General features: G+C 54.1%; 1 protein-coding gene across 3 annotated transcripts in view; it reads right to left on the bottom strand.

Moving 5' to 3' along the window:
* The window catches only part of SMG6 (SMG6 nonsense mediated mRNA decay factor), a 107,427-nt gene that overhangs the window by 12,996 nt on the left and 71,721 nt on the right, over positions 1 to 22,710 (bottom strand). For 2 of the 3 annotated variants that reach the window (XM_065694829.1, XM_065694827.1), the window contains exons 14-15: positions 3,804 to 3,980; positions 936 to 1,085 (exon numbers count right to left, since the gene is read on the bottom strand). In XM_065694829.1, coding sequence (XP_065550901.1) covers positions 936 to 1,085; positions 3,804 to 3,980 — 327 coding nt within the window. The remainder of the gene's footprint in view (positions 1 to 935; positions 1,086 to 3,803; positions 3,981 to 22,710) is intronic. The other variant, XM_065694828.1, reaches the window with a different exon arrangement.

Here is a 22,710-nt window from a genome sequence, read left to right as displayed (position 1 = left end):
TCGGCACACACTGCGGAGTTCACGCATATGGCCAGACAGATGTGTCTGGCTTGCGTTCAAGGCTGGAAAATGAAGAATTATGGAAGTGAAGGGCCCTGGGCATTAGAGAGGGCGGAGGTGAGGGGGAGGGGAGCCAGGGAGGATTTTTTCCTCTGCTGAGAAATCCTCATCTGGGCTTTCTTGCAGAAAAAGGAGGTTTGGAGGAAGAGGGCCTGCGAGGAGCGAGGCAGCCAACAGCCATGCATGTGAGATGGCTCTTAAAGCAACAGCGTGCATCGCCAGGCATCTGCTCCCAGGGCATTCAGTTTACTTCACCAGCTCCCACTGGGAAACGTGCTCAGCTGAAGGCCAAGGGCAGGACAGGATCACCTGTATCCCGTCTGTTTGTCCCCATAACGATGGCAACGCTCCGCAAGCAGCGCTCTGGCTGCTGCAGCCGCTCACAGACTATTTTTCCTGCTGCTGGCTCCTGCATGAACTCTGCTGTTCACGTCCCACCCTCTCCCCTGTCAGCCTGTGCCCCGCTGCACAGGAAAGCTGATTTCTCACTGCCACGGAGCCTCTGCCCCGGGGCCAGGGGACAGCTCATTGCCTGGCACACACCGCACTACATCCGGCAGCTACGGGTGTGCTGCCAGCTCCATGGAGAAGCTGGGACCCTTTACAGAGTCCCAAAACATCAATCTCAGAGCCTGGCAGGGCAGATCGTGCCCTGGGTGGGGACAGACACACTCATCTGGCTCCTCCAAAGGGCCACAGCTAAGCTTGCTGCACAGAGGCAGCGCACGGCACCTACACCCTGGAAGCTCCAGTGACATCCTGAAGGTCCTGGAGCACGGCAAGGAAGTGGCTGTGCACCACGGGATCAGCCCATGTACCAAAGCAAAGCAGCTCCTCAGCCAGCTCGGGTGCTGCAGTCACACAGCCCATCCTACCTGAATCTTGTCTTGACGACGCTGCTGCTCAGCTACTTTCCTGGCCAGGGCTTGCTTCTTGGCCCTGAGCTCCTTGATGTCCATCTCTCCTCCACTGCCTTCAGCCTCAGAATCATCTTCAAATGCCTCGATCCTCACATCATCTTCCTTCTTCCAGGAAATGCAGGAAGACAAAAAGAACAGGATATAAGTCAGAAGGGGACTGTGCTTGTTCTGCTCTTTCCCTTCCAGTAGACAAATCCCTGCCAGGCATGGTCCATCACCACCTGATGATGGGTGACTATTTCTAAGCATCCAAAAGAAGCAAGCAAAAAAAAAAAATCATAGTAAACATCCAGGAAATGACAAGGTGAGACAGGAGGCAACAGGGCAGGAAAGGCAGTGACCAGGCAGGGAAGGGGCAGCCCTGCTTCAAGCTCTGTTCTAAAATCGGACCCTCTTCCTCATCTTGGTAAACTCTTCCTACAGCATTGGGTGATGTTTTATAGGCTTTGCTTCTGTTAGACCATGGTATTCCCAGGTTTGTCTCCTCTGCCTGGCTGTTTAGGCTGCATATCCCATGGAGCAATGCTGCTTCTCCCTAATAATGCTGTTGTAACACTGCTGCCTCATCAGGTTCTTAGGCACAAAAGCTGATCCTCTCAACAAGAAACTTGGATCCAGGAACCCAGGAGACCAAAGAGCCCATTCCCCTTCTCTGTTCTGATCTCTGAATAGGCCAGAGACATTCCTGCACCCACCCCAAAACTTCCGGCTGGGCTGGAGCAGATGTTTCAGAAGGAGATGCTCAAACTTGATTTTAAAGCTCTGCATGATGGAGAAGCCACTGTGCCTCGAGGTCAGTCATCTCAATGGTTAATGACTTCCTCTGTTAACGTTTGCATCCTACTTCTAGTCTGCCTTTGCCATGCTCCTGATGGCCTGGAACCTTGTATGTGATGAACTGAAGGGTCCCAGGTTCTCCAATTTCATGCCCATAAAGGAATGTCTGGACCATGCTGCACCTTCACCCTCTCCTAGAGACCCTTGTCTGCAGTGCTTGAACTGGAGACACTGGGAGGAGCCATACTGTCCTTACCCCACATGAAGGCCACACTGGCCTTTCCCTATGCACCCAAATCTTTGCGATAGGGCTAGGAAGAGTTTCCAGGTGGCACCCAGGCAAAAAGACCTGCTCTGAGCCCCCAGAGGGCTGCAGGGCTGGATCCTGAACAAGAGGAACCCTTGGAGGGGCAAGAGCATCGTTACACTCCCCGCCCTGTGGAGGCTGCCCTGGCATGTGTCACCAGCAAGGACTCATGCAAGAGCTCTTAGTCTTAACAGAGACCAAGCCCAGCACTGCAGAGCTGTGCACTCAATCATTTCACCCAGACCACACACCCGCCTGGCCACAGAACAGTGCTCTCTTCTCTCCTTGTGACTCTTTAGCCATGGGAAGGAGGAAGATGGAGCCCTCAGGCTCACTTCCCTTTGCTGGGACAGCCTGGACCACAGGGGATGGGGGATGCTGCCCAGAGGGATGTCAAAAGGGCCTTGGGGAAAAGCATCTGTCGGATGCAGACTGGCTGTGGTGGGGTGGGATCCGCTTGCCCAGGGTGACGGTGGTCACACTGGCAGGCTGGAGGCTCTCTTGCGACTTGAGCCCAAGGAGGAAGCTCCAGGGTTGTGCAAGCTGCTCACAGAGAGGTTCCCACAGCTGAGCACAGACTGTGGGACAGGGCAGGAGGGAGCTGTCCCTCCTGTGCTTGTTCACAGCAGAGATTGGAGGGACCGACCCAGCAAAAGGGGTGCTCTGGAGAGCAGGACCATCCCTGCCGTGACACTGGGTAGAACATGAAGATCCCCCTGTATCACATGCTTCTGGTGGTGTCAGCTTGGAAACCTCCAGAAGAAGACAAGGATTCAGATCTCCCACCTTACAGAGACATCTCTTGCTGCCTGGGGTTTTGCTCTGAGCATCAGCGCAAAAACATCACCTACAATCCGTGCCCTGCTCAGCTGGACCTGCCTGGGACAAGGAGGGTGCTGAGCACGTCCTTGCTCTGGGTTCCTTTGGCTGTCAGCTCCCTGGGGTGCACAGCACCATGGGGCATCCAGACACAAGGTGCTGTCCCCTGCATGGGGTGACACCCGCTCTGGCTCTGCAGTGCTGGTCCCCAGTGCAAGGAGGGGATGCAGAGTGAGCCTGGGCAGCGCCGGGGCCACCCAGCTCCCTGCTCCCAACGCCTCTGCCCCTCTCTCCTGTTTCCTTGGCCTTTCCGCCTGCAAGATTAAACAGAAGAAAAGAGTCAACCTGCAGAGCGGCTGGCAGGGCCCTTAAACACACACACACGGAGCCTGGAGTGAAGCAAGGCCTACAGGAACAAGCAAGGGCAGAAAAACAAGAGCTGAATTCCTTAATCACATCAGGATGTGAGAGGCAGGGGAGGGACGGGGCGCCAATGTCAGCTCTTCCTGTACGTGTGCTGGAGGCTGGAGCTCAGGCCTCCGCCGCAACCAGCTCCCCGGCTATAAACTCGATCCTGAAGCTGAACCCTGACACCCCCTCGCCCACCTCTTCTCCCGGGGGCCGTGGTGCTGCACGTTATTAAAGCTTCCCCCCCTTGCTTTGGGTATGGAAAAGCAGCATCTGGAACTCATAGCAGCACACGAGATAGAGGCACGCGGGTTGGACTGGCAGGAAAGGGCACGAGGGAAGCACACTCGGGAGACAAGGGCTGTGCACCATTTGTCCCCCCTCTGCTTCCCCCCCCCCCATCGAATGCAGACCACAGCAGCTATAAATAGCGGGAGCTGCAGGGCAGGCAGAGGCTGGGCCCCACAGGGGTGATTCTTCCTTCACCGAGGCGCGCTCTTCCCGCACGGTACCTGATCTTCCAGTTGTTTTCCCTCTTGGCTTCCCATTTCCTTTCCCATGGCGTCTGGGACGGGTGCCACTGACACATATTTTCCACCCTTGAATGCCAGCAAAGGCTCTTCTTGTCCACAAAGGGCTTCCAGGAAATACTTCAGAACTGTGACCCTCTTGCAGTCGGCTGCAATAACCTACAGGGTGAGGATGAGGGGGTTGGGGAGAGGGAAAGGAAAACAGAGTCAGTGCAAAGGGGACGCAGATGGGCAACGGCCAAGGGGGAAATGTTCGGGGCTAGAAGGTCCTGTGGGATTCAGGCAGCACCGCACAGCACCGTGGGGATGCGTGGGGTGCGCCTCTTCTTCTAAACAGGGATGGAAGGGGTTTGCCCATGCTTCGTAGCCCATTATCCCCAAGGGGAAACGAGGCAGGCGAAGACAGGACACTCAACACCAGCCCCTGTCCTGCCTCCTCTGTGCACCCTGGGGCTGCAGGGCTGCGTAGTGGTGGAGAAGTCCTGCTGAAGCATGAGAGGTGAAGGATGTGGCTTGTCCTCACTGCTTTGGTTTGGCTCCATCACCAGATTCCCCTCCCCAAAGCCGGGGGGATGCAGGTGTTAGAGCGGGCGGTGGGGGCATTTGATAGAAGCTGAGCCCCTCTTTGCCTCCAGCACAACCCCATCCCATGGGCCCATCTCATGGACCAACTGGGGAGGCTGGGACGGATCTGGCCAGAAGGAAACTCAATAGCTTGGGTAATTATCCAATTTATGAGGCTCTCAAATGGAGTTTCCAGATCACGGGAGCCTGGTGCCTCCGTGGCCCTGTCCCGTGCGGCACAGCCGCTGCCGGTGCCTCCACCATGACCGGCCTCAGCTCAGACTCTGTCCCTCTCAGTGGGGTTCTGCACCTGCAGAGCTCTCCTGTGGTGCTTCCTGCTGACCACGCGCAGATTTATAGGGAGAAAGTCAGCAAACTGCAGCTAAGAACATTACACCCTATGGAGACAAAGCCCACGCTGATGCCTGAGTTCCTCCTGCCCCCTCAAACCATTCTGGTTTTGCTCTGCTTGCACAAACTGAGCAAAACACCCGTGTCCCAAAGGCTCCCAGGACAGGGACCGAGTCAGACCCCATCAAGGTGCCTCCCCCAGGGATGCTGCCTGCTCTCCCCGCTGCATGCTCACGCTGTGCGATCCCAGCCCCGGCTTGGTGCGTGCCCTGGCTGGGGCTGTGCCGTGGAGCTGAGGGCTGGCAGTGTGCACCAGGCTGCCGTGAGAGGAAACTTGTGCTCTTCCACAGCGCTGCCAGTTTCCTCTCTGCGGGCTAATTTTAACCATCACGGCGCTGCGGTGCGTGTCACAAACCTGACCCTCCCCTGACCTCCAACCTCCCACCCCGGCTACTGCCTGAGCGAGGCACCCTCAGGCATCAGCACCACAGACCCTGCACCCCCCAGTACCTGCACTGATGAGTGGAGGGGAAGGAGAAGCCCCTTCCTCCCCTATGGGGAGGTGGGTGATATAAAGATGTTGGACCCATAACCACTGGTTTTGCTCCTATAAAGAGGACAGAGGTGAGCAAAGGACAAAGTGAGGCGGGCTCAGCAGCTCCAGGAGCAGGTTGGGCTGTTGAGGACCCTCATTCCTGGGAGAGCTCTTTGCTGTTTGGGACATGAAGCCAGGAGCAATCCCAGCAAGTGTCACCACAGGAACATTCCCATTCTCCTGGCTCTCCTTTAGGAACGATTCTGCGCAGGGGAAAGTCAAGAAGGAAAGAGAACAGGAGCGAAGTGGGAATGGCTGTCATGGGAAACATCCCTCTTGAGAGCTCCAGGCTGCCCTGGCCCAGGGGAAGTGGTGGAAACCTCACTGCTTCATCCCCAGCTCAACAGGAAAGTGCCACGGAGACCTGGCCTGACTCACACGGGGTGGCTTCAGAACAGGGATTTTCCAGTCCTGCATCTGCAGTTCCCTTGTGCCCAGGCTGCTGGGAATGTGCCCGTGTAGTGGGATGCCAGGATGTGGCCAAAAGCAGCAGCATCATCTGGGAAGGGGATGGAGGAACTGTCCAACTAGGCTGGGAAAAGACAGGAACCCCATCCCGACACCATTCCCAAGGGATTTCTCAATACACCTCTAGAAATAAAAGCCACCTCATCTAGTTTAGGACCCATGAGGTTCTCATGTGTGCATGAAGGGCTGGGCGCTGACACAGCTGCAGCGCAGCCTTCTGCACAGCAAAGGCTCAAATCCCACTGTGAGAGCCTCAAGGATATTGGAAATGATCAGGCATATTGCAGAAGAGCTCCCTTCACCCATGGCTGGGGACAAGGGCAGGTGGGTTTGCTCCTTCCTCTCCTGAAGGGGGAACAAGTAGGAAACACCAGATTTCCTGCCAAGCCAGCACAGCACATGCTTCAGTTCAGCTCATCTGCTGGGGAGAAAAGAGCCCAAGTGCAGAGCCATGACATAATGCCACAGCAACTCGTCTCATGAACACATTTTTCCAGCCCACATGAATGAAAAACAGGGAAGGAGCAAATGCTCTGCACATCCCCATCACGTGCAGCCCCGCTCGAGGAAGCTGAGGCCATGGGGCAGCGCAGCCTCTGAGATGCTGGGAAAGAAGTGACCTGTGACTGGCACCCAGGTCCCTCTCAAACACTGAAGCAGGACCTTGCGTGCCACAGAGGAACCCACTTCTGTCACAAACTTCCTGTTTTGGAGTGGAAATGTGAGTGCCCAGGGCAGTGGGAATGGATGTGAAGGTGCTCTGCATCCTCCGGAGCGGAGCGTGGTGAGGATGCTGGGAGCTATACCCACCTTTCCCAAGGGAATGGCGAAGCACAGAATGACTTCAGTCGGTGTCTTTGGTGCTGCAGCAGCAGACACCGTGGCCCCAGCAGGGAATACAGCCACCCCTTATATACCCTTCCCCCTCCAAGCAGCGCAGCGAGACAGCAGGAACTGAAAGCCTGGCTTGGAGTCACGGCTGGGTATTAAAATAGGCCTGACACACACGCAGCCGCTCTCAAAGGAAAACTGAAACTGAGAAGTGCCGAAGTGGTCTGGTGCCCCCGGCCGTGACCTGGGCTCAGTTCCCCAGGGGCAACTGAGGCACCGTGCAGCCCCTCCGGGAGGCACGTGGCCGGGGAGCAGGCACGGGGCAGAGGTGGCTCTGGCTGCAGTGGCCCTGCTCGCCAGCCTCACTGCATCGCAGGAGAGCTTTGTCATCTCTCCTGCTGCATCAGACATTAAAGCATCGGAGCCCAGCACCAGCCACCCACAGACACGGGGCTGAGAGGCTCATTACTGCTCTCACTGCTAATTCATGGGTCATACATTGACATGCTGATCACTGAGGAGGACGCAGCAGGACACGCAGTAACACACACTAACTGCCTGGAGAGACCCACTGGGCTGCATTAACTCTACCAGCTGCTGTGCTCTCAAAGCCACTTTGCAGTGCCAGTGCCATTATCACCCTGTGTGTGTGTCTTGTGCCAGCAGCAGTCAGGGTCCAGCAGCAATGAGGGGGTCCCCAGATCTCATTAATGAAGCTGATCACCTCTATGGCCTTGGAGATAAAACAGGCTGAGGGGAAAAGCTTCAGAGTCTGGGACGGGATCTCACTCCAAGAGCTGGAAGTGCTGTCTGTGCCCAGGGGGGACCATGTGCATGGTGCTGGTGGGGTGACACCATCAGAAACCAGCCACAGGCTCAACGTGGGTCTCATTTTGGGCCAGAAGCAAGGCTGGAGCTGGGGGGGAGCAGCCCTGGCCCTGCTGCTTTGCTTTCCTGCTGCTAAGCAAATCACTGTCACACCCACCGCCGCCTTCAATCAGCTTTTACAACTTGTTAATTTTACACAGCGTCCTAAAGAGCAAATAACTGTGAGGAGGAATGCAGACTCCTTCAGCTAGGCCAGAGAGCGTCCCGCAGCCAAGCCAGCTGGCCAGGGGAGCCCTGCTCGGCCACAGGGACCTGCAGCATCCCAAAGGGAATGGGTCCAAAGAAGGATGCCCCATGGCAATGTGCTGCTGGTGGTGTGCGGAGGGAACCAAGCAGCTTGAGCTCCGCAGGCAAAGGGAGGCAGTGGATTTGAGAAGGGTTTGCTCAGAGGACAGCCTTCCACTGCCGGCTCTGCATTCCTGTGTGCGAGGGGGAGACACGAGCACATCCTGACAGCTGGATTCAGAAGGGGAAAAGGACATGAGAAGTTTGAGTCATAGCGTGGAGAGATCCCATCCCAGATTCAGAGATGGGAACAGGATAGGACTGAGACTCAGAGCCAAGCTCCAGCAGGATCCAGGATGAGGATAACACTGTTTTTGCCACATGGGTTTAAACACAGCCCAGCTGAATGATGCTGAAACCAAGTGAGCCCCAAACAATCTAAACCACACAGTGTCTACATTACCCAGCTGAACCATCTGCACTGACCCTGCTAAAGCATCCGCTGAGCCCATGGCTAAATGCCTCCCAGTGCCCTGTGCTCCCTCCTCCCATCCCTGGGGAGCCAGCTCGGGGGGGGGAGGCCAAGTGCCCAGGAGGAGGAGCACGCAGCAAAGCGCCCACTTTGGTCTCATCCCTTCTATGTCTTCATCTCATAGGTTTGCACACAGAAGCTGGGCTGGGTTTAACCCTGCACTTAGCCCAGCCCAGCCTCTCTGTGCTCCCTCCCCAGCCCAAGGAGCCCCTTGCCTTGCCCAGTGCCAAATGCAGTTTGAAGGCACCAGGGTAGGGAGGACCAACACATCCGTTGTGGCTGGGCAGCAGCACTCAAAGCAGGATCACAGCCCTGGTTTCTGCAGCTGAGAGCTGGCTTCAGCCACAGCTCCTTCTGCTTTCAGTTAACCCCACAAACAGGCTCGTTGGAGGCTGTTCCCACATACCTGCAACTGTGTGCGACCTGAGAGAGCAACTGTGGCTTCAGTGGGGATCACACTAAGGCACTGCTGGCTCTGATGTATCTCTGATGTATGCCCTGGCTCTGCAGCACCAGGTGCCAGCATGAGCAGCACCTAGCACCAAATGAAGAGCATGAATAGGGAAAGGATCCGTCACATCCATATCTGACGCTCCATCAGAGCAGAGAGGTGCATGAGAAAACAGGAAAGACAAGGGAAGCTCAGAAGAACCACTCCAGTTGCCCTTCCCCATTGCCACTGCTGGAGAGCCACTTTCTCTGCAAAGCAGGGGCTCCCCAAAGACAAAGCACTGCCGTATCTTAACCGAACCTCTCCCCAGCACCCTGAGCCTTGCAGAGGCTCAGCTCCAACCCCTGCACTGGCGCAGATGTGCTTTTGCCCTGGCAAACACCTCCGTCTTTCCAACCTTGGCCACATAACTCAGCTATGACTGGCTTTTAAAACTGGAAAGCAGCATGGAAAGGGAGCCACCTGCCCACCGTCATTACAGTGTGCTGGGCTCCCTTGTCCCACACAGTGATGTACAGAAGACACACGGCTCATAGGTGCAAAGCGGTAGATCTGAGCTGAGCCACCCAAGTTTTGGAGTCAGAGATCAGATGAAGCCCTAAGGAGCCTGCACAGATTCCTACCGTGACGCTCCTCCAGCTGCACCCAGGGCACCTGGCAGCTCTAGGATATGAAGGAGAGATGCAGCAACACCGGGGAAGCTGTGAGGAGTTGTAGGGTTTGGAGCCTGCTCCCAGAAAACTCTCCCTAGAGAAGGGGATCCCTGCACCAGCCTTCCCCTTGCCAGGGGTCAGTTCTCTCTCCCTGACTGGCACCTAGTGGCTGCGGGGCAGGAATACAGACTGCATCTCCACTCCTCTAGGCCAGAATACACCTGAGGGTGCTGCAGGAACCTTTAGTGACTCATGTGGAAGAGTCAACACCAAAGTCACCTGAAGAAGATGTTCTGGATGCAAAGCCATCCTCCAGACCCCTCCTGTGCTCCTGTGCCATGGGTGACTCCAGTCCAAGCACAACTGCTCCTCTCAAGTGTGAGGAGCTACACAGCCCGGAGAAAGCTTCTGATGGTTTCCAAACCAAGGTTCTGGCTTTTGCTGATGCTTGGGAAGACTTGCCCTGAGGTCTTATTCACCTGCTGAACATGCTAAAGAACCTCTTCTTCAGTTCCTCTCTCCAGTGAGCAGCAGTGTTTGCAATAGGGAGCAGCTGGCTCCAGCTACATCTAATACCTTACAGGCAGGAGATGTGTGACTGGCTTACTGCATTTTACTCTCACAAGCCAGTTCCTATCAGGAATGCTCCTACTGGGGCAGCAGCAAAATGAGGTAAAAGCATCACTTCAGTCTGGATCAGAAGTCCCAAAGAAGACAATGGGGTACAGAACGTCTCCGGAGGGTGATGGAGATGTCTCATTTGGTTTGCGAGTGTGGCTTCAGCCTGGTTCTCATTGTGTCTTCAAGCATCACTGCCAACAGCTCAGCGAGAGCTGTGGGCTTCCCCACATTGCAAAACCTTGCCTCCAGTAAGAGGCTGCAGGAATTTCTGCAGGAATTTCCATGGGAGGAAGCATTTGCTTCCAAGCCCTGCGGCCACATGCCCCAGTGCCGGGTAAACTGATCCCGGCAGCAGTGAAATCCCTGGGGCATCCCTGCTCTCCGAGGTGAAGCCTTGAGCACAGGATCACACATTTTGTGGGGAGAAGAGGCTAAAATACCTCAGCTTCGGAAGAAACCTGTGGAAGAGGTAGACAACTCCAGGACAAACAGCAAATCACAGCCAGGGACTCCCTGTCAGAGCCCTCTCGGTGCTCTCCTGTCTCCCATCCTTGCTCCCAGCACAGCCCCAAACTTCACAGGGGAAAAAAGAGAAACATTCAGACCATACAGCCAAGCCCAAAGGACCCTGCTCCACTCCTCCCTTACGGATCCTCTTGGAACCAGGGAAGACATGTCCCTGAAAGCCTGTCTCAAGCCGGTGGTCTCCGGCTGGGGAAGGAGGAATTCAAGATCCATATCCTCAGTGAAGCCCATATGGCACCACCGTCAGCTTTCCTCCCTGCTGCAGGAGGCTTTTCCTTTTCAGGGACTGGGGGAATTGATTTCCTCTGCCATTTCGGAGGATGCCTGCCTTGCCAGAGATTGTTTTGCAGAGTTAAGGAAGATAAGAAAGTGGTCAGCAGGCTCCTTGGTGGAGGAAGGGAGGATTGCTTAGTAAGGGAAAGGGGACCGCTCCGTGCTCAGCACGCACACGTTGCCCTTCCTCTGAGGCCACAGCTCCAGGAGATGCTGGTGGTGGGGATGAGGCCGGTCCTTCCCTGCATGTCTCCAGTGGTTCTCAGTACATCTACACTGTGCTGGTGACCAGAGAAGCTGTTGCTGCACTGGAGTAGGATCTGGCTCTCCTGGAATTTGGGAAATGTGGCTGGTGAATGTTCAATCCCGTATCTCTGCTGCAAATCTCGATGCTGCTCTTGCAACAGTAAGAGCCCTTTCTGCAGGATACGTGGAAAAAAGGCAGGAACCAAGTCCAGGGCTGCTGAGCGTGCCCGCTCCCAGCACAACAACGCACTGCAGTGCTATGTGGAGGTTCGACTGAGCTCATCCAGACCCTACACTGAAGCAGATGAAGGTGGTGTGCACCGATGTGGGGCAGAGCAGGTATTTTGCCCTCAAAACCATGAGTTCTTTCACAGGGACTTCCCCATGGAGGCAATCGGACAACAGCCCTGTGACCTGACCCACATGATTCCTGTTCCATGGGAGAAGACATCAATGCCTGGTGTAGCAGAGGGCTGAGACAGGGGGAAGCTGGGTGGTAGAAGGAAGAGTCACAACAGAGGGGAACAGGGATGAGGATCTACCACTCCAAACCAGCAAACACTGGTGCAAACCCCTCCAGCATCCACCTGCCCTGCTCTCACCACCATCCACCCCTCACCCTTCCAGCGTGACCTCTGCTACAAGCAGCCAGGAAACCCTGGTGTTAGCTGCTAACACCCATGCACGGTGGACTTTCACCCCAAGAGGTGTTAATGGGCTGTTGTGTCCCTCACAAACCTGACTTCTGACCTCGGCAGCGGGAGGGAGAGGAGAGGTAAGAGCTGGACTATCCTGCCTGGTCCCGGAGGAGCTGGTTGGGAAGCTGTCTCCGTGAGTTTACACAGCTTATACGTTCTCCATGCAGTTCCTGGACGCCTTCCACGGCAGATGAGAGTTTTATGTCGAATTTTAAGTTTGACCACAAATATTTCAACTTCCTTGCACCACAAATGCTCTATCTTCTTTGTGGTTTGGTTGGCACCAAGTGAGTATTTACAGATCCCTCTCTGTCTGTCTGTCATTTAAATCTCTCGTGGAGGTGCCAAAGGCTTCAGAAGTGAAGGGGGCTCCTCGGGCAGATTCCCCCTCTGTGCCCTGCGTTAGATGCTGGCCAAGCCCTTGCAGAGGGCACAGCTGCTGCTGCTCTGAGCATTTCATACTTGCACTCCATTCAGCTTGCTTTTCAGAGGCTGTCATCCGAGCTCCCACTCTAACTTCCACAGCTCCGGTGGATATTTGAACTGGGATGAAAGTCTTGGGAATTTTCTCCTCTTCTTTGAGGAAACTGAGTCTCCAGGAGCCCGTTTTAATGAGAACCACTGAAAGCTCCTCAAGCAGCACAGCTCCCACCTGGCTGCTGCTTACAGCCTCCCCATGGGGGGGTTTCACTTCCTCAGATACATGCAGGTGACAATCCAGACCTGCTGAACTGGGATCCTGCGCTGGGGAAACTGGTTCCAGCGGTTAGTCTCAGTGGCAGAATGATAGGGAATTCAGGGAAGGCTGTTCAGCCAGGCAAACACCACTGAACACTGCAAAAGGTCCCTCCTGAGCACCCCATCGCCAAGGGAATTTGATGTTGCTGCTGCATGGAGTTGGATGGAGAGCAGGAGGTCCCTGAGTTGGTACCCAGTGGGTGAGTTATGGGGAGCAGCAGCCCAAACCCCAAGTGAACGTGCTCAGGTCGTGTGTGTTTCATTTCCTTCAGCCTTTTTAGGCCAGGATGCAGATTGGCCACTTGCCCCACTGATTTTAGGGGAACTTCAGAGCATGTGGTGGATGCTGCTCCTGCAACGCTGCTTTCACCACCCCTTGGACCCAAGCCACCGGCCGACTGTGGCAGCACTGGGGGAGCTCTTCGCCATCCCTTGGGAGACACGGGGTGATTTCAAGCTCCAGCGACGGCTGCCCACATCAGAGGAAGCAGATACCTGAGTCAGAGCAATGCGATGTGAAACCTCTGCCCCACAAACCAGCAGCCAGACTGAGCAACGTCAGCGCCGCGCAGCCCCGCACGCCTCACCAGCCCCGCACGATGCTCAGGGCACTCCAGCTCCACTCAACTTTGGAAGCTGGAAGAGAAACAGCTTTGCTTTGAACGCAAAAGCAAGCAAAGCCCATGTGAACAGGCAGCTAACGGGGCTGAGGGTTGCTGCGTGCAGGGAGGAGTTCCTCCGACCGCCGGCTCCTCCGTCAGGGCCGCTATTAAATTCCCTTGAAAACAGAGGGTGGGGATATGGAAGGCAATGGAATAACAGCAGACAAATGCCACCGCAGCCGGGTCGGCTGCGACACCGCAGCCCCAGAGGTCTTGGCAACCCTGGCATTTCCACCCACCGCAGGAACCACAGCGGCAGCGCGCTCCCGGCGCTCGGGGCAGGGCGGGAAGCAGCTCACACCACTGCCAGCAGCCACTTCAGGGAGGGACAAAGGCTCTTATTTGGCTTTACAGGGAAATGCTGCCACTTAGGGGACTCCCGATGACGTTCTTGTGCCTGACAGCCCATGTCCTCTTCAAGGAGGGGTGAGACACGCTCCCTTCGCCTACCGGAGAGGTAACTTCATGCGCTGGATGCGAGCTCCATCCCGCACAGATCCTGCTCTGCCTCTAAGGAAGCAGCAAGCAGAGCTCTGCTACTTATACCCAGTGCTCAGCTCTTCTGGCAGGTGATTAATGGCCCAAGTCTTGCAGCTTCCAGTGGGCTGAGAGCTGCAAGCACACCTAGGGAAAGGAAGGAGGAATTGGAGCGGCGGCTTGACGGGGAGAGGAAAACTATTCGCTGTGCCTTTGTTTTCCGCAGAGCTCCTCCTCCGGGAGGGATGCTGAGGGAAGAGCAGGGCCCCTGCCCCGCAACGGAGGAGCTGAACCAGAACAATAGGGTGGGGACTCTGGATGGGCCCTGACAAGTGGGGTGGGCTGGAGCAGGGGCACCGATCCATCCTTTTGACTTCATTCACACTTACAGCTGCAGTAGAGATATTTCCTGAAAGCACAGTAGGAAGAGAGGGGTATTCGCTCACTCCACCCTCCACCTAACACTGTCCTCGTGATCCAGCCGTGCACCCAGAGCCAATTCTGGCCTCTGGCAGAGCTGCAGGCCAGACATGACGAGCGCTGGTGCGAGCAGCACAGGTCCCCACCCGATGAGCAGCGCGCAGAGAGGAGGGGTGCTGCAGCCGGCCAAGAAATAACCCAACAATGCAGGGAAATGCAGAGTGTTTGAGCGTGTCCAAGGTGGACAAGGAGGTGTCAAGAGTGAGACTGGAGCCTCTGGCTTCAGGACAAGGAAAGGTGCAGCTCCTGACTGATACCGGATGAAATGAAGAAGAGCTCCCCTCACCAAAGGGGTGTCACAGCCACACTGCACAAGGACCCCGAGGCAGGATCTGTATCACAACACTCCCAACCCAGGGGTGACCATATCACCATGCCTGCAACACGTCACCTCCCAACGATGCCACGACCTGCAATGCAGAGCAGAGGACTGGAACCAGCCCAGTGAGCCCTGCGCCTGACTCACCGCAGGCCCGGTGCATCGGGAGCCTGAAAAACAACGGGTTCTCTTTGGTTTTGCCCTAAACCCACCCAAACCCCATTTACCCTCCTCTAAATGTGGACTCAATCAGCCTGACTCCCAGCACAGCTCTGCCTGCGTGTACCTGCAGTGGGTTGTGCTGCGATGGTGATGCCCCACAGCAGGAGCTGCCGCGCTTCCCCGAGTGCCCACAATTCAAGCGTGCTGCAGCCAAGCTATTTGCAGCTCCAAACTTCAACCATTTTTGGTGAATCCCCAAATAAATTAAATGAAGGAAAAAAAAAAAAAAAAGAGGCTATATATTTCTTTTTTCAAATGGGAAAAGTATTTCTTTCATTCTCCCATCATCCGAATCCAGCAAACACGAAAAACATCGCCCCAAACCAACGCTCAGACATCACATCTGCGGAGAGAGCGAGCATGGAAAATTTTAATCCAAAGGTTAATGTTTTGGGAAGCTCCGAGTGTGTGAAAAGAGGGGTGAGATGGGTGCTGCTCCACCAGTTGTTGCCGCCAAGGGGCGGCTTTCAATCGGTGCCTGCCTGCCCCAGCCCAGGCACTCGGGGTCAGAAGCTAAAATAGAAAACAACTGAAATCACTGCAAGCAAACAAATAGGCACAGCAGATGCTGGAGAAAGCCAAGCGAGGAAGGAGCCAGCAGGATGGAACGCAGCTCCAGCCCTGGGACTGGAAACAAGCCTCCTGACTTGCTCCGGGTGAATGGAACCAAACCACATGGATGTGGTGGCCCTCACCATGCTCTGAGCTTTCCTGTGTAGCTCCTGTCCCTGCTGTCACCTCCATCTCCTTTGCTCACCGCTCTGCAGGATCAGCCCCTGGTGTTATCACATCTGGGCTTGGTTTATTTCCAGCCCTCGGTCTGAACCTTCACCATTCCCAGCCAGGACAACCATCTCCTGCTCAGAAGGGTGCTCTTCACCCTCACCCCTGACAACACACCTCCCTTTCCCTGCCTAGAGCAGTGTGTTCCTCCTCCTCACTCCTGCCTTGCACCCTGAGCTGCTGGGCTCCTCTAGAATCATAGGACCACAGAATGGTTTGGGTTGGAAAGGACTTTAAAGATCATCCCTCCCCACGCCAGCTGCAGATGTGCCCTCTGAGCTTGTCATGCCCCCGATTTCCCCACATCCTGCTTCCAAAATGCCTTTGTCTTCATCTTCTGCATTAGATTATGCCCTTTCCAGCCTGCTCCTTCCAGACATTAGAAATCTCTCTCCCCCCAGCTACAACAGAATAGCATCCTAATTGCCTTTGTTAGGGATGGGGCCATGCTTGTACAACTGCCACGTCTGCTCGCGGGGCCGTATCAGCAGCAACAATAGCTTGAAAGCTACAGGAGTTATAACATCGAGTCCTCCCACACTTAACTAAACACAACGAGAAGGGACCATATGTGTGCACAAGCAGCCTTGTCAGGTGGGTTGGATCCCAGCTCCCTGGGGGTGGGAAGGGAAGACAAGGCACCGGGCAGGCGTGAGAGCATCCGGCACAGCAGTACCGCTCGCTGCTGCTTGTTTACAGCATCCCGAGGGACGCTGCATGGGATGTTTCCTGGGATCAGCCAGGGCAGAGCTGCCCCCTAAGGTAGCAGAGATGGGCTTCAAAGAGCTTGGCTTCTCGCCTTGCTGTGCCCTGCTCTGCTGCTTCTGCCTACCCAGGGGTGCTCGGGAGGAGCAGAAGGCTGGAGGGTCTCCCAGACGCAAGCAAGCTCCATCCTGGGCTGGGCTGGACCACTCTGCATCAATAGAGAGGTCCAATCACACCAGTGTACCTGGGTCACTATGGCTGGGGGGCCATGGCCACCTCCTGCAGGTCTCCAGAGTAGAGAACCCAGTAGCTCATTCCCGGACAAGTGCTTCATGGAGCCATGGGAAGGTTTGGTTTTCAGTACATTGCTGAAGGATGCAACAGAAAATGCCTGTGTCCTGCTGCAGAGGGAGAGGAGAAGAGTGGCATCTCCCACACAGTTGGGATGTCACCCCCTGCTCCCCTCGGAACGGTGGTGATGGACCAGAGAAGCACAGTAAGGAGGAGAGTTTGGATGAATGATGGGGTTCAGCTCCAAAGATGCTGATTTTGAATGGGCACAAAGCTGCCTGAGATGTCAGACACAACCAGGCTTCTGGGTGGGCACACAGAGAAGGGGAAAGGGGGAACTGTAAGTTGTTAGCAGAGAATCTCTGAAGAAAGATGGGAAACACATAGAATAGTGCACAAAAACTGTAAATGGTCCTTTAACATTGGGTAACCCAGCTCCAGACCAGTTCTGTGTGTACAGTGCCTTGCTTGGCTGAGACAGGACCCCAAAATCCAGGCACCTCTCAACCACAACCACACTCCTCTCTCTGCAAGAAGAAACCTAAATCTGCTCATGAAAATATGGAGGTAAAGACAGAAGGAAACAGAAGTGAGGTCGAGAGGAACACCAGGAATCTCTGTAGACACCAAATGTTCCTCTAAGCTTAGCTCAGGAAAAGGGCTCTGCCAAGGACATGGAAAACCTCTGCCCAGGCTGGGGAAGGGGCTGCAGGGGAAGGACTGATGGGAATGATGATGCCAAGGGAAGAGCCTGAGGAGGAGCTGAAGGAAATCATGGCAGGGCTCACCTGGGAAGTGTGTGATGAGAGACACGAGGAGCAGCACTGGCAAAGACAAGGCTCAGGACTGGGCTCCCTCGGGGTTCACGCTCATGGAAGCGTGTGCTAGCACGCTCCGAGGAGTCCCACAAAGGCCAGGAAGCTCCAGCTGCCCATGGACCAGAGCTCCTGCTCTGCACCCTTCAGCCCTCCAGCTAAGGGGGGGAATGTAATCAGAGCAATTTCTATTAGCAAGAATATAAAGACTTGGAACCTCTGGGCTGTCTCTTGACAACTAATTAATTACCAGGTAGCATCCCCTTGAAGCTGCCAACACAACACGCGCAAGTTCCAGCACGACTTCGGGAGAGGGATGAACTTTACAACAAACTCCAGGATTTTACTTCATCTCCCGCCACCATCTGAGATCCTGGGGGAACAGGAAGGGGTGGCAAGAGGCAAACTCTGAAGCCATCTGGGATCATCATTAACTCATTCACTCGTGGCCTCTGAAACAAAATGCCGACCGTGCTGGGAGCAGCAGCTTCGAGCCACATGAGAGCTCCTTGTGTTCTGCTGCGTTTAAGCTCTTCTGCCAGCTGGGGTGATGGGGTGGCCACCCCCTTGCAGCCCTCTTGTCCCTCAGGGCTTTGGCCATCAGAACAGCCAGGCTTTGAAGCTAGTAAGGGCAGAAACTGTATTTCAAATGGCTCCAGGTGATATAATCTTCACTAACAGCAACAAGAAGGAGCAAATGAAGGAGTGTGTCAAAGAAAGCAGAGAAAAGACAAGGAAAGGGACAAGAGATGGGCAGAGGGACTGTTGCTGACAGAGCTTTTGTGGGAAAACACAGGGAAAACCCCACAGTGGTAGAAGGTGCCAAATGTTAACTCCAAGGACCAAAAGGTCTGGGCTTGAGCTTATTGACCTCACTGGTGCGGATGTGCAGTACCATGGCCAGCTGGTCCCTCACCTCCAACCATGTCCCATTTCACACTGTCCTTACCAGAACATCCCTTTCCAGTTGATTAGCTGCTAATTATTATGGGGCTCTAGAGATACAAGGAGATGGGAGATGCTGCTCAGGTTGGCACACATGAAACAAACCACACAGTACATTAGGTAGCATCTCTGAGGGCTGGTTCTGTCTGTGCTCAGGGGGGTATCATACCATCATACCATGCTCATTAACCACAGCAGCATCCTGAACAGCACATGGGGACAGGGTTACATTTAAGGACTGCCTTGAGAAGACGTTTTACGTGTGACAACACTTGAGACACCCCTGGGAGCCAGCCTGTCTGGTGGGCAGCTTTTGGGACCAGAAGCCTCCATCTCCATGCTCCAAGCTCTGTAAGTGGCTGTGGGTTTCTTCCGCAGACACCAGGACAAGCACAGGTCATCTCGCTCAGGTGTAAACGTCCTGGGCTAAGCCAAAGCATTTCTTTTCTTTCTCAGACTTACTTGATGTAAGTCCAAAAACTGAGATGACATCAAAGAGCCCATTGAGCAGATCCCCTCCAGATACACACGGGGACTTTACCTCGTTAGTACTAACACAGCTCCCCTGCGGACTTCCTGGGAACAGCTGAAGCAGCATCACACTTCAAAACCCAGCCTGCACATCACAGGGCTGAGGAGGAGTTCAGGTCTGGCCCTGCATTGTTGACAACCATTTCAAAGGCCATGCAGGATCACACGCTAAAACTGTCACAGCCCTGGAGGGGGGGAACAAGATTATCTTTGTCCCGCAGGAGATGGGCTGCAGAGGCAACGGCAAGGGTAGGAGCTGTCACATGAAGCCATCAAGGAGGGTCTGATTTAAAGGTAAGGGAAGATTTAGATGAGGGAGTGATTTACCTCTAGAACTGGTCAGTGATTGTTTCCAATGAGCTACAAAGAGGGATGTCCCTTCAGGATTTCAACCCGTGGCAAAAGAGTCCATCTTCTTCCGAGGGATGATAACAGTTCTGACCCTGCTTGGGTCTGAGGTCACTTCCAGAGGGATAAAGGAGACCTGCAGGAGCCCAGGCTCAGCCACGGCACCAAGTGACAATGAGGAGATACGGTGCTTCCTGGAAACAACTGGAACTGATGTGCAAATAATGAGACTAAAATGTGGGGCGAGGGAGGGTTAAGGAGAGATTAGTCTGGGGCACACTCTGGGACACAGATACACAATGTTAAGTATGAGGGCAAAGGAAATGAAAACTGGAAACTCAAACATAGTCAAGAATCCAATCCCAGCCTGGGCAGGAAGTTTACACTCTGCTTCTAAATATACATGTTTTTAAATCAACAAGCTTTCTTGTTCCTCAGATCTACTGGACAACTACACAGGAGAAGTAGCCGGAAAGAGGCACTGCCAACCTCTGCCTGGCCAGGCTTGCTAACCCCAAGTGACAAGGAATGAGGGACAAATCCAGCCATGCCCCAGCAGGGAAGCAAAGGCAGGATCCTGAAGAAGCTCATGGGGGAGCAGCATTCCCAGCTCCAAGCGTGCTGGCACCCCGTCCCTTGCACACTCTCCTGTTAGGTCTCCCAGTGCCATGCCCAAGGAGCATGAGAAGGAAAGGAAGTGATAACCTGTGAGCGTGAGTCAAATGCGGTGCCTCTTTCCTTCCTGCTCTCTGGCCACTGCATTCATGCTCAGCAGTGGGCTAGTCACATATATTTTTAATTTGATATAATTATCTCCTAGAAATTACAGTACACAGAAATCACAGCCTCTTGGGATCTAAAGCAATTAAGCGAAGATAAATTTCTTTCATGGAGCAAGCTGTCAAAGGATGAAGCAATTTCATTCCCCATTTGAAGTGGAAGCTTTGGGTCATGCATGGTTTATTTGAAACAATGCCATCACCTAAAGCTGCTGATCTTATCTGTCTCCCTCTCTCAGTCTCTCCATTTCAAACTGCTGAAGATGTGCAGCGTGGCACTGCCTGAAGTGATGACATCTGGCACCAGGCCAGCTACAGAAACAAGCTGCTCCTCCCCAAGCCTGAGTGCAAGAGGCCAAGCATTCCTATTAAAAAGGGGGAAACCGAGGTGAAATCTGGGAAGAGCTGAAAAGTGGGAATCCTGCCCAAGGGAACAGGAGATCCATGAGCTACGGGAGGAGCGAAGTGCCTGCAGGAAGGGGCGGCACTGCCCAAGACAGGATGGGAGCACGTAGCACATCTCTGAGGGCTAACAGTCTACCAGGCTTCCTCTTCATCACCAGGCTGCCCTGAAGCCATCTAAAGCAGGCTTTGAGGATTTCATCACAAGGAGCAGCCCATGCACTTCAGCATGAGGAGAGAAATGACAGGTCAGAAATTATATCCCGTTAGCACATACGTGCTAATTCTCAGAACTTCCAGCAAATTCTCTCCTGTCCTCACATTCCACCATGCCAAGATGTTTCATTTTAGACAAAAAAAGCACATAAAACATCAAGTAACTCCTCTCAATAAACCACTCGCCAAAGTGGTGGGTTTAATGCTGAAAAGGGGAGGACGAAGATGCTGTCGAGCAAAGAGCGGCCATGATGAGGGCTCTGCTGCCTCCATGGGTTAAGCACTGATGATGCTCAGATCCTCCACTGGAGCAGCTTGCTCCAAGCCCCGGTGTCCAACCTGGCCTCGAACACTGCCAGGGATGGGGCAGCCACAGCTTCTCTGGGCACCCTGTGCCAGCGCCTCAGCACCCTCACAGGGAAGAGCTTGTGCCTAAGAGCTCATCTCAGTCTCCCCTCTGGCAGGTTAAAGCCATTCCCTTTGTACTGTCCCTACAGGCCCTTGTCCAAAGCCCCTCTCCAGGTTTCTTGTTCCCCCTGTAGATACTGGAAGGCTGCTATAAGGTCTCCCCTGATGAGGTAAGACTGATAAGGGCATTTCACCCCTCAGGTTTCTGCAAAGCTCGGATCAGAGTTGATCAAACCATTGCTCATTAGGATAGATGCTGAGCTAAAGAGAAGTTGCTGGTACTAGAGGGAGCTAACAATGTAAGCTGGCAATGGGTACAAGTTCAAGAAGCATCAAGAGCACAATATGAACTTCAAAAGTGACTTCAGCACTAGAAATCACTCTATGAACCCCCAAAATGCACATCAGCCACATCCATAACCATGATGCTTAAGGTAAATACAGAACCAAGTTCACACACTGAAGAGAGCAGGCAGGCAATAACTTCTCAGACCTTAGAAAACACGTGTGTCTTCGTAATAGGGATTTGTGCTTCTCTATGCATCCGCCTACCCCAAATATCATGAAGTTTTGGGAAAGTGTAAAAAGGAAATCAATAAAATGACTGGAAATAAGTATTATTGTTGCTATTCATACTATATGGGCAAATATTTGCTGCATATGGTGAAGAAAGTGCTTTATGTAAAGTGCTGGTATGCAAAACACTACGGCAAGTTTTGTTAGTTTCAGGAAGTTATGGGCTTTACCTTATGTTTAAGGAAATAGATGTAAATATGGGGGGAAATGGGACTAAGTTCTCTGGATTAAATATCCCGCATTTTTAGTGTCCCACCACAGACAGTCAGAGCAGCAGCAGGAATACTGCTCGTGCCAGGCCTGCGCTCGGGAGGAATGTTAATGCTTCCCAGTGAACCTTCACTCAGTACCCCCTCATCTTCCTAAGGGACACGGGTGGCCTGGGGCTGAGGCACTGGCCTGAAATCCTGGGTATCAGGGGTTTGTTCTCATCCTGAAGCTGAGGTTTCCTGTGGGACCTGGGTCAGTCCCTCAGCCTCGCGTACCTCTGTTGCCAATCTCCAACGAGGAAATTGCTTTTCCTTCTGTCCCAACGTGTTGTGGAGATACATTCATTAATGCCTGGGAAGTGCTTGGACTTCAATGACGGCGAGGGAAGAAAATAACTAAGACCACGGTGGTGTCTTCTCTTTCTGATCTGGGATGTGATGGAAACAAGGACACCGAGGGCTGTGGCTCCAGCCTGCAGTGGGAGCTGAGCTCTCCATCCTCACCAGGACTCAGCCCAGTGCTGGCAGGAGGATTTGGCATCCACAAAAACAACGGGAGGTCCAGCTGGGAGCACAAACGTGGGGAGCAGACTCCAAGCTCAATGACAGAGGTCACCTTCCGTCTCCCATAGAGACAGAGTAGATCCCCATCTGTTATTTGGGCTGACCACTCCCTGCATTCCACCCAGTCCACTTCTCTGGCAAGCTTCCCAGGACGTGGATCTTTCTTATTCAGGATAACAATGAGGAGTTATTAATTGGATCTTTTTTCAGGTTTCCTGAGGTCCTTCCAATAGCTGCGTTGGTGGATACCACAGCCGGGTCAGCTTCAGCAGGCGTGTTTTAAGCATTTCACTTGGCCAAAGATAGAACAGTGCTGTGAAACAGGGTCACCCCCAACGCTAAGCCAAGGGCAGGGATGAAGAGCCTGAGTTTAGTACTGGAGTGCAGAGTCTAAGTGGTGGCAAAGTATCCAGCATGAGGCAAAGAGGCAACCCTGAGTCCCAGGGACCCCCTGCACGATCAGAAGCACCACATTAACTCTTAAGCACCACAAAGGTT

This window comes from Lathamus discolor, chromosome 14 (assembly GCF_037157495.1).
Source record: "Lathamus discolor isolate bLatDis1 chromosome 14, bLatDis1.hap1, whole genome shotgun sequence".
Lineage (NCBI taxonomy): Eukaryota > Metazoa > Chordata > Aves > Psittaciformes > Psittacidae > Lathamus > Lathamus discolor.
Note: the sequence above shows the minus strand (reverse complement) of the source record. Positions and strands in the feature narration are given on the sequence as shown.